This window comes from Artemia sp. Qi Xiang Cuo, unplaced genomic scaffold, assembly GCF_049724085.1.
Source record: "Artemia sp. Qi Xiang Cuo unplaced genomic scaffold, ASM4972408v1 HiC_scaffold_22, whole genome shotgun sequence".
NCBI classification, from domain to species: domain Eukaryota; kingdom Metazoa; phylum Arthropoda; class Branchiopoda; order Anostraca; family Artemiidae; genus Artemia; species Artemia sp. Qi Xiang Cuo.
In genome coordinates, this window is record NW_028297431.1 from 5729461 (window position 1) to 5741689 (window position 12229).

A 12229-nucleotide genomic window follows, 5' to 3' on the forward strand; every position below is an offset into this window, starting at 1 on the left:
CCTTCTCACAAATATATTTTCTGTCTGGAAATCAACTACACTGAACAAAATGGCTATCGCAAAATTTTTATTGGATATGTTTTGGGGAATGATGGGCGTGAGGGGGGAGGGGGCTAGTTGCCTTCCAATCACTTTTGACTATTAAAAAGGGGACTAGCACTTTGAGTTTCCAATCGAAAGAGCCTGTTTTGAAGTTTCTACGACAACGCCTCCTATAAAAACCTTATATTCCCCAGGCCATAACTTAAAACCCTTGCCCTGAGGGTTGTGGGGGAGTGTTCTCCTCAAAAACACATTTTGTATTGGGAAATCAACTACGCTGGACAAAATGGCTATCTCAAAATTTTGATTGGATATGTTTGGGGGAATCACCCCAATTTCCAAGCGAATGAGCCCTTTTCAAAGTTTCTACGACATTTCCTTCGATACGAAGTGCCTGTCGAAGAAAGAAACAAAAAAGCACATTGTAGCCACATCGTTCTTTACTTAGGCACTGCTAACGCGCTGCCTATGATACCTAAAAAGGAAACTTACATCCTCTTAAAGCAGTTTAGTGCCATATGTTTTTAGCTTATTTTTTACTGATTTTGTAACCACGTGTCTTTTTAATTTGGTGCCCGCTACTACCGAAACTGCATAACTATATACGGAGGCGTAAAAATCACGTTCTGGATGTTTTATTTTATAGTTGTTTTTATGTAAATGTGGTTGTTTCAGTTTCGCCTTGATCCATTCCAGCAATCAGATTTTTCTATTCACTGTCCTTGGTACTTCATTCCTCCACTAGTACTTGTTAATTCCTGCAATCACATTTCCCTTTCACTGCCCTTGGTACTTCATTCCTGTACTGCTACTTGGTGATATCTCCAATAAGATGTCTTTTTCGCTGCCCTTGCTTCTTCATTCCTGCACTGCTATTTGGAAACTCCTCCAATCTAATTTCGTTTTCACTGCCCTTGGCACTTCCTTCCCGTACTGCTACTTGGTAATCTCTCCAGTCAGATTTAATTTTTGCTGTCCTTGCTACTTCATTCCTGCATTGCTACTTAGTAATCTCTCCAATCGGATTTCCTGTTCACTGTCCTTGGTACTTCATTTCTGTAGGCTACTAATACTTGGTAATTCTTCCAATCAGATTTCATTTTTCTTCTCACTACTACTTGGTAATTCCTCCAATCAGTTTTCCATTTTGCTGTCCTTGCTACTTCATTCTCGCACTGCTACTTGGTAATTCCTTCAATTAGATTTCCTGTCCACTATCCTTGTTATTTCATTCCTGCACTATTACTTGGTAATTCCTCCAATCAGATTTCCTGTTCAGTATCCTTGATACTTCATTCCTGTACTACTACTTGGTAATTCCCCTAATCACAGTTTCGTTTCCCTGTCCTTGCTACTTGATTCCTGCACTGCTATTTGGTAATTCCTCCAATCATATTTCATTTTCAATGCCCTTGGTTCTTCAAACACCTTTACCGATCAAATTTTTCAAGTACCAATAACGCTCTAGCTTTCCCCCATCTCCTTACTCTTTACCCTGTCTGATTTTTTTTTTTTCACTAAATTTCTTAAGTTATCTAATCGTTGAAACTATTATTGTTTTGCCAAATTTCACCTTAGACCAGATCTTCAAATTTCTCTTTTCGACCAGAAAGTGTTATTCGTTGAGTAAATTCCGCTTAATTTTTTTTTTACAATTTCTGCTACTGGCAAACGCTTCTAGTCCTTTGGTCTATCTCGTCAGGTGCGTCTTACACATGGTAAATAACTGCTTAGACAACACTGTCTTATAAACTTATAAAACTTATAAAACTTTCAATAAAATAGAGTACTCTGCAAAAACAAAACCTTTAGTACAAATAATAATAAAAGCCTGAATATTTTGGCTAAACACTATAAAAAAACATAAATAAAATATAAAAAAACATAAAGAAAAACGTAAGACACTAACAATAACTGTTGTTTTTAAACATGGCTTTATCCGTTTTTTTGGTTAATTGCATGTTACGTCATTTCTAGTGCTTTTAAACACATTCTAAGACCGCACTGGCTATACATGAAGTATGACAAAGAAGAAACAAAATAATATAATTAGTTATAAATAAATTAAATAATAATTTAATTATAAATAGTCGAGGAAACGAGGGTAATATCAGCCAAAAGACTGAAAAGATGCAAAAGCGCCAAAACGAATGTTTCGGCAAGGACCTCAACCTAGCCGTCTTCAGTGCTCAAAAGAGAGAAGGAAACTATGTTTTTTTTAAGTAAAATCAAACAGAGCACAATTAAAACTCTTATCTGCTGAGTATCTCAATCTCATAAATGTCTCATCTGCACTGTTTGAGTTTACTTCAAAAGGTTACTCTTATTTTTTTATTTTTTTAGCACTGAAGGTGATTTGGGGGACATTCTTGTCGAAATATCTGCTTTTGTACTTTTATTTTTTGTACATTGGCTCGTATTACCCTTGTTTTCTCGACTATTTAAATTTTTTTTTCTTGTCTGTCGTACATCTAGTTTTTTTTTTTTTTTTTTTTTTTTTTTTTTTTTTTTTTGAATAAGTGTCTCTTATTCTGTTTGAGATGCGTCTTAAATTAATGAAATTGAGCTGACTCTGAACTAAAGGATGTTTTTTTTTGTTGATTTGGAAAATTGAATTTAAGTTTTGACCTCCAGGCTCTCTACGAGAAACAAAATCTTTCGAAGACAACGCACCATGTGCTGTTGATAACACTTGGCAGCAATGCACTTGAAGCCCTGACACCAAATACAGAATTTTGGGATGCCGAAAAGACGTTGAAGTTTTTAGCTGAAGGGGATTATTTTTGCGACAAACCAGGAGAAGTTGGCAAAACCAATTGGCCAAAAGGACTTGTTCCCTTCTTGGATGAAGGTATACTTTTTTGCAAACTATTCTTTATTTTATGCATTTTAGGATTGAGCTATTTGAATGGCCTTGCATAGGGCCATTGGTCACTATGCAATTCAGCACAAAGCCATAGCCAGAAATGTATGACTTCACGAAGATATAGTGGCTCGTTTAATTTATAAGAGGGGGCTTGCTGTTAGGTATATAGTCAGGATTTTGGGGGCAGGATATGTCTTTTTACCGTTTTTGTCCCATTTCAATTTCAAATTATTCTTTGTTTATGTTTGGTTTTGTTCTTAGTGTAAAATTTTAACTAGTTATAAAGGCCGTGTCCCTGGGAGGGGGTATGCAGTTTGAGCCCCCCCCCCAAAAAAAAATTATGTCTGGCAAAAATGTAACAAAAATGAATCCCCCCCCCCCAAAAAAAAATCCTTGGATACAGCCCCGCTAGTTATAAATATGCAACTAATAAAATATTTCGTTATGATGTTTAAGTATATTGTAAATTATTTTTCAAACAGGAATATTGTGTTTTGATAAGATGAAAGAATTTTGTTGGATCATGACTATCAGAATGACCCCTACTGGCAACAATTTTTAATAACATAATAGTTTATCTATTATTAGTCATTATTATTATTATTATTATTATTTTTATATTATTTATTATTTTATTATTTTTATTAGTAACTATTATTAGTTACTATTATTATTGTTTATCTATTATTGTTACTAATTGTTTATCTATTATTATTGTTTACCTATTATTAGTTATTATTATTATTTTATTTTTATATTATTTATTATTTTTATTAGTTAGTTACTATTATTATTGTTTGTCTATTATTGTTAATAATTGTTTATCTGTTATTAACATTTTTTACTAAATGAGAATAAAACTTGGGAGTGTCATTATACAAATTAGATATGTCATGTAGTATTTACAAATTCATATTTAAATAATATTCTTAAATATCATTTTAAATTTTTAAACTCGCCTAGTAAAAATTTTTCATAATTATAAAATGTCGAATTTAGCGGAATCTCGTTTAAAAATATATAAATGTGTTTCTTTTTGAACGAATCTGTGCGGGTTTATCCCCGTAGACTGTGTCCAACAGTCTTTTCACTTGAAAAGACTTGAAAGCTGAAAACTGAAAGCTTGAAAGCTGACACTTCTTCGAACTTGAAAGAAAAAAGCGAGTTTCAGATATGAAAAATCTCTTTCTTGTCATTTTTTGAATAGTATTAGTAGTAGTAGCTCCCAATTAACTATGAATCAAAATAAATAAAAAAATAATAATCAGTAGTATACCCAAAGCTAGCAGGGCCTGCTGCAAAAACCTACACGGCAAAAATGGGGGAAATTTTGCCCAAATGGGGAAACGGGGAAAAACAACAACAAAATTAAAATTGAATAAATATAATAAAGTGAATTTTTGAATTGTTTTAAGAATAAGAACTAGGGGAGTGATACCATACATAGAATAAAACACTGGCAAGTTAAACATTAACAATAGCGAATAAATGCTCAGATATTTACACCTAGGAGGAAAAGGTGTGAAAATAGACTGCAATTCCTTTCTTTTAAAAATAAATTTTAGAATTAATGATATTGAATTATTCTTACTACATACATACCTTATATGCGTCGGAACCATAGCACCTTTTACTCCGTTTGAGACACCTCTAAATCAAGCATTTTGAACGAATCAAAAGTTTCTTCAAGCGTCTAATTAACCCCTTCTTTCCCTAAAATTAGTTCTTCTATACGTTTCTGTTCAAAGTAGCAAATATGTCAACTAGATGCTAATTCAGAGTTAATATTACTGCTAGTTGCTACTATACTACTAATTACTAATATGCTACTAATTATTACTACTGTTACTACTAATAGTAATAATTCACTGCAGCACCATGCTGCCTGAGGACAACATAGCTACTTACGCTCCACCTCCTTCCCAATATATTTAAAGCCCCCCTATTTACGCCCGCCCATGAAGTTCCAGTTTCCCTTAAATCCTTCCTTACGACCTCCTCTAGCTCAATTAAGGAATGACTTCCTTTTCGTTTGGCCCTAGATGGTTGACCAAAAAGGACGGTCTTTGGCAATTCGTCATCCTCCATCTGCAGAACGTGTAATAGCCATCTAAACCTTTTTCTCATTATAGCCCTAGAAAGGGGAATAGAATAACATTTTTGTACAGTTTACTGTTTAAAATTGGTGCCCAAAACAATTGTTAGAAAATTCCTCTGTAAAACACAAAGCAAATCCACTTCCGTTCGGTGACCTCACGTTTCAGAACCATTCTTGACCACTGTCATCACTGTAGCTTCCGATATAACTAGTACAAATGCCATGTTGTTTACTAGGCTGTAATTTCTTCAAGGGGTTCCATACCTCATGGTCGCCCTACAGCGCCATCTGCAGCCACGGTTCCGGCAAGGCAAACTCGTTAAAAGTCCACCATGACGACTCTATGAGGCCATACAATCCGGGTTTTCCTTTCGGGGATTGTGACGGAAGAAGGTGCTTATGACGGAACCGAGACCCCAAACCATCTCACAGCACGGGAACAGCTCCAACTTTTTATACCCATTTTACTCTTTACGTATAGGTGGATTCGCAAAAATAAGTAAGTAGATTATCCCATTTTAAATCCTGTAATTGACTTTGATTAGATATCCCCAGTATCCCATTTTAATTCCTGAAAACCTCTTTAGTTTGATTGGCCTAGCTTAGCTACTTTCCTTTAATGTATTAGAAAATGTTTTTCCATAAAGGGACTGTTAAAAACCAAACAAAATCATAATTCGTTAGAAGTCGAAGAAATATAAATAGAAAAGAGATAGAAAGTTGGATATTTTCCAAAATAGAAAAATCTCCAATGTTTAAAACCCGAAAAGGTAACAAAAGAAATGGCAGAGATCGAGGACTAATGGCCACAGTATCTTCTGAGCATAAATATTAAAAAATAAGAAGAAAGTGAGAAAAATAAGAAGGAAGATCCAATATCAAGAAGATCACAATAATCATCGTGGGAACAGCCCCCCCCCCCAAAAAAACATGCATTTTCACCCCCCCCCCCCTAAAAATATATAGGTGCACATGCCGGCTTGGGAAGCAGAAATGAAACAAAGACGTTCCAACGTCTTTGAAACGTCGCAACGTCTAGGATCATAGTTTTTTTAAGTTCAATAAAACTAAATGAGGCATGTTTAAAGTTTGCTAAATAACCTGTCTCGCAGTTCCATGTTGGGTGGTTAAGGTTCTTCATTGTTCGTCAGTATTCGTTGGAAATATATCCAGTGTCTTTTGCTATTATTGGCCTTGTACCTTTTCTATGATTAAGAGTGATAGAATTTTTCTATATTTCTTTATTCACATATTTCTAGGTTCAACACTTGGCCTTAATCCCAAAGCAGATAAGGCATTAGCTGTCAAATCTCTTGGTGGGATTGCATGGTATCTTATGACCTGCAAGTTGGACCAGGAACTGTTTTCAATGAAAAAATTTATGGAATATACCCCTGTTGATGAATATACCCCCGATAAGAAAATGGACGCTTTTGGTAGATTCATGGTGCTTGATGCCATTACCATGAAAAATCTCGATGTTCTTGAAAACAACGCCCAATGTAAGGTGACTTCTTTACTTCAGAACGCTAAACTTGTTGTGAAATTGAAATATTTTAACCTTTCCCATAATTAATTTTTTCCCATCGTTTGCTTTTACGGAATTAAAGGTTGGGCATGAATCCTTAACTTGGTTGCGTGGAGGACCGACGTAGCCACAGATCTTTGCTCAAGACAGGCACAAAAAAACGTAACGTATACTCTCTTGTGATGGTCGGGAACTAGCTGACTATCTTTGGAAAAGATAATAATGGATATGATTGGTACCTGGTTTTAACCGTAGGCCTACAGATTAAAATGTATTTAAGAGCAAATTTCATTAATACTTAAAACATAATTTTGGTTTATATTGAAGGTACAAATTAGATAAAACTAAGCTGAATAAAAAATATAATTTACCCAGAATCAACATCTTTTAAGTTAAAAAAATCTATTAATTGAGTGACGAAGAGAACATTTAGATAATAAAATAGCCGGGTTTTAATATTTAAATTTAATCTCTATTAATGTTTTTTCTAATTGAAGCTTGTTGCCAAAAGGTTTAAAAAAATCGTGGAGGAAGTTTTCATGGGGAAGGGACATTGCTATGAAGGGGGCACCGGATTTCCCAGCATTATTTAAAAAATCGATTAGAAATTAAATAAAAAAACAAGTTTTTCAACTGAAAGTAAGGAGCAACATCAAAACTTAAAACGAACAGGAATCATTACGTATGTGATTGGGTTCGCCCCCTAGACAATACCTCGCTCTTTACTTTAAAGTTTTTCTTAGTACTTTCATAAGAGCTATTTATTCTTTTTAAAGGCCTTTGTGATTAAGGGGTTATTTTTAAAGAATTGGAACAAAGTTTTAGCTTTAGCGTAAAGAGCGAGGTATTGACTAGGGGGCAAACTCCCTAATATAGGTAATAAAATATACGAATATAGAAGTTCGCTACGTAAGTTAATTCGTAAGTTACGTATATCTATTACTAATAAAAAACTTTCGTAAATAAAACTAAACAACTTTCGAGAACCCCATTTAACCAAAAAAAGTAAAATTAATATGCACATTTTGTTTTAATTATTCATGTACGGTGAGCCAAAATCAAAACCTGAATTAAGTCAAAAATGTTCAGAAATAACATAAAAAACAAACAAGTTTTATTTAACTTAAAGTAAGTAGCGACATCAAAACTTAAAACGAACAGAAATTATTCCGCATATGAAAGGGGCTGTCCCCTCCTCAGTGCCTCGCTCTTAACGCTTAAGTTTGACTCTTTCTCACAACTCAATTTTTTTAAACAATAAGAAACTTAAGCGTAAAGAGCGAGACACTGAGGAGGGGACAGCCCCTTTCATATACGGAATAATTTATGTTCGTTTTAATGTCGCTCCTTACTTTCAGTTAAGAAAATTTTTTTGTTTAATTTGGTTAATAAATATTGTTTTTTCTAGACATTATTATAAAGTTTAATTCAACCTCAATCTGTTTCGAGGATATAATGGCCGAGTAGCCCCATACAGAGCTCAGATTTAAATTGATTGATATGTAATTCCTCAACACTTGGGACAAACTGAATTTAAAGCTTAGCCCCTCTATATATAACTGAAAAAGTGGTCCTACTTGAAACTAGGTGAGGAAGCCTCAATATGCCCTCTTTTCTGAGTACCGCGATTGCGAACTACGAACTTGTCATAGTTCATATGAAATTTACCACGTGTAAATGTTTATATTTTGCAGGTAGCATATGTAATTTACCTGCTATTGTTCCTTATAAATAATGAAATTTTATAGAAATAGTTCATTAGATTGAGACCTGTGATCTTTTTTATCCAGTTTTATTTTTCTACTTTCAAACATGAACAATTTTCTATCACTGATATATATATATATATATATATATATATATATATATATATATATATTTATGTTTGTTGTCGTAGTGTATACGGAGTTATTATGGGATTATCACGTGTAAGTGTTTACCCTTTAAAGACAGCTGGGGAATTTACCTACGGTTTATCCTGGGTAAATATTCATATTTTATAGGTGGCACTGAAGGTACTCTTTCTGAGAGACTGGACCACTGCACCACCCATTTTGGTAAACGTTTATTTAAGCAATGGCTTTGCAATCCCTTGTGCAGCGTCTCAGCCATTACGGATCGCCAGATGGCAGTTGAAGACCTTTTAAATTTTCAAGGAATACTCTCAGATGCTAGAAAATTAATGAAAACCTTACCGGATTTAGAAAGGCTTGTTAGCAAAATTCATAGCCAGGTATGCTGTTTACTTTTTACTATGTAAAAACTTGTCTCTTTCTATCTTTTCCTTTTCCCCTTTTTTTCTCTTTCTTCTACTCCATATTGCTCTTTTCTCACTTTCTTTCTCTGACTCTCCCCTCCCCTTTCTCTCTCTTTGTCCCATGTATCTCTTTCTCTATATCTTTTGTCCTATCTTTCTCTGACTTTTATCTTTTTCTGTCTATGGCCATCTCTCTATACCCTGGTATCTCCCTTATTTAAAAATATATATGAAAAGTCGTTTTTTTTCTCTCATTGTTTTTAGAAAAAGGGCAACAGGTACTTGTATGATATACGCCCTACCTTATGTTCTTCTTCTAATATGTTTCTCTGATGTTCAACTCTAATGAAATAGACAGAAGTATGATAAAAATATAATACTTTGGAAACAAATTTAGGATATATATTTGCACAATAGAGGGGGGGGGGTAAAGTATAGCGTGTCTGGATTCCTAATGTGTTAGGTAAAATCATTTTGCATATGATGTAGTAAGAATTGTTTTTTTTAACTTCAAGCTGTCCAAATACTTTATCCCCCTCCCTAATGTGCAAATATATATTTTTCATTTATTCTGTCACTTTTCTTTGTCTTCTCTCACGCTAAGCTGAAAGAAACTATCGAAAAACCCGGGTCTATAATGCGTCAATGAATGAACAACTTGAGTGGTAGGGGCTTTATTATACTAGTACCGGGTAACGTTTCAGACGGATTGAAATTTTCTAAACTTATTATTCATGTATTTGATTGGCTCTATCCCCTTTTTATTTTTGTCCAGAAAAGGAGAATAGCTATTTAAAGCTTTACAACCTGAGTTTTGAATAGATTGGGATGGAGGAGAACCGTGTGTAGCTGTGTTGGCCTCAGGTGGCTTGGTGCTGCGGTGATTGGTTGTAGTAGTATCAGTAGTATATTTTGAGTTGTGATTTGAAGTAGAATCTAAAAATATCTGATATTATACATGAAAATAACTGCAAAGTTATAAATGTGTCTTTCTTAGTTATTAAATCGTACATACCCATGCTTTTTTAAATGTTATTAGTCATTAAGTCATTAAATTAATAGTTATTAATTGTGAAATAAAAAACAAATTACTTTCTTTTATAGCAAAATTTTTTGCACAGCTTGTACCATTTATTTCTGCTTGTCTTTGCAGTTATCATTTTTAATTGGTCTTAAATTTTCCGAAGAGGAAGAGTCAGACTCTTAAAAGTTAAAAGTTCCTTATTTGAAGTCCTCTTAAAAAAGAAAACTTTTTGACAATTTGAGAGTAGTTTCTTCTCTTGGTATAAAATTCTAAATACCTTTATAGATTCTTAGTATTGGTAAATTTCTAAGTACCTTTTTAGATTTTTGATATTTTTAAATGTCTTATTACTTCTGTAGATTCTTGGTATTGATAATTTTTCGAGTACTTTTATAGATTCTTGGTGTTTATAAATTTCCAAGTACCTTTGTAGATTCATGGTATTTATATGTTTCTGAGTACCTTTGCAGGTTCTTGATTTTTAAACAAGTTGTAAGATTCATGGTAGAGACAGATGGAAAATGGAAACTGGAAAAAAACTACGCATTAAACTTTGTATCCTCATCGTTTTCTTTTGTTCCAAAAATAAAAAGTAACTGTTTTGACACATATCTGACACATGACACATATCTATGACACATATATCATGACACATATCTGACACATGACACATGACACATATCTTCTATATGTGTCAAATATTAAAGATAAGCAAAGAAACAACAATAAAAGTAGAACTCGCTAACATTTCTGTTAATAATAAACTCGTTAATGATAAAACTAATGTTTCTAAATTAAGTGGTTAAACACTGACCATAATAGCAAAATAAATAGTAGAGAAGATAAAAGGAGGAGTAATGTAGGAGGAGGGGAATGCTTTGTTTGTCGACTGAAAAGGTTCCACCTTTTTTATGTCATTTACGGATTCTTTTTTTGTTAAGGAACACTAAATAAGTACTAACTTACTACTCTACGATAAGAGGCGGAGGTTGCAAAGTTTTGTTGGGGGAGGGGGTGATTTAATTTTGAAATAGAAGCAACAAATACAAAGTTTGTTTCACAAGTAGAAAACCCTATCTTAACCATCCTTTTAACAAGAGGCACAGTCAAAAATGTTTTGCAATAACTTTATATTTCTTAAAATATCCTTTTTGTATTAGGAAAGCAGTAAAGGAGTCAATCAAATATTTTTTTCCCTGATGGGGGGTCTAAGCCAACTCTCTTACAAAATTACGTGAAATACGTTAATAAGAACAACTCATCTTGGCTAAGGCACTTTCGCTAGGGAGGAGGTCGAAGTTTAACACCCCTCACCCTCCTAATCATCCTCACTTTCGATTTTCTTCAAATGTTCATTTAATTTCTATGTTTTCGGTGTTTTTTTCTTTCTTTCTTTTTTATTTAGACATCCAGAGAGCTTATTTCTGGGCTGACTAGTTTTTTTTGTGTGTTTAACTTTTTGCAAACCTTTTGCGTTCAATAAGCTAAAGCATGAGTTTAAACCCTCTTTCATGTTGCAGGGTCATCTCGGTAAGAGCTTAAATCATCCAGATAGCAGAGCCATCTTTTTTGAAGAAGCCATGTACTCAAAAAAGAAAATTTATGCGCTAATGTCAGCAATAAATGGTTTTAAGAGTTCACTTGAAATCTTAGATTTATTTAAAGGTAATATAATTTCTTTGCTCTTCCTATCTTGATAACCTAAAGAAAAAAAAAGTAAAACGAAAAATACGCAAAAACGTTGAGAGATTTAACTGTAGGTAAGTAGAAGGGAGGAGACTTAAGGATTCATACGGTATACAATGCATTACAGCACCGAACCGCCTGAGACCAACACAACTGCGCACACTCCTCGTCCAGCCCAGTATATTCAAAGTCTTACTCTTTACCCGCTGTCGTTAAGTTCTCATTTCCTTTAACTTCTTTCTTGTGACTTCTACCCAACGTATCCGGAGACGACCGGGTTTTTTTTTGTTTGCCCCAGGCCAAAAATCATAATCTTTGCAATCTAATATTCTTCATCATTATAACATGGTCTAGCCATCTTAAAAATTCTTTAATTATTACTGTAGAAAGTGGGATCAAAACATATTTTTCGTACCACTGATTGTTTCATGAATGGTCAGTCAACGGTTAGCATCTAAAACTGTCCTTCGCCAATTCATCTGAAAAAACATTTGATATATCTTCTTCAGCCTTTAGGAGTGTCCAGTTTTCAGGGTCATACCTAATCACTGTATTTACTGTAGCTCAAGGGTGTATCCAGGGGAGGGCTGAGAGGTTTGAACCCCCTTCGAAATGTTTTACGGACTCGTAAAAACATTACAAAAATGAATATAAAAAATATTTTATGCGTGTTTGAAGTTTATTTTTATAAATCCCCTTCTGAAAAAAATTTCAGGGACCAGGGACTT

At 33.8% G+C, this 12229-nt stretch overlaps 1 protein-coding gene across 1 annotated transcript in view; it reads left to right on the forward strand.

Moving 5' to 3' along the window:
- LOC148939089 (DNA mismatch repair protein Msh6-like) overlaps window positions 1-12229 on the forward strand; it is a 113068-nt gene that overhangs the window by 16188 nt on the left and 84651 nt on the right. The window contains exons 3-6 of the mRNA XM_089107303.1: window positions 2677-2893; window positions 6266-6508; window positions 8538-8767; window positions 11336-11480. Coding sequence (XP_088963429.1) covers window positions 2677-2893; window positions 6266-6508; window positions 8538-8767; window positions 11336-11480 — 835 coding nt within the window. The remainder of the gene's footprint in view (window positions 1-2676; window positions 2894-6265; window positions 6509-8537; window positions 8768-11335; window positions 11481-12229) is intronic.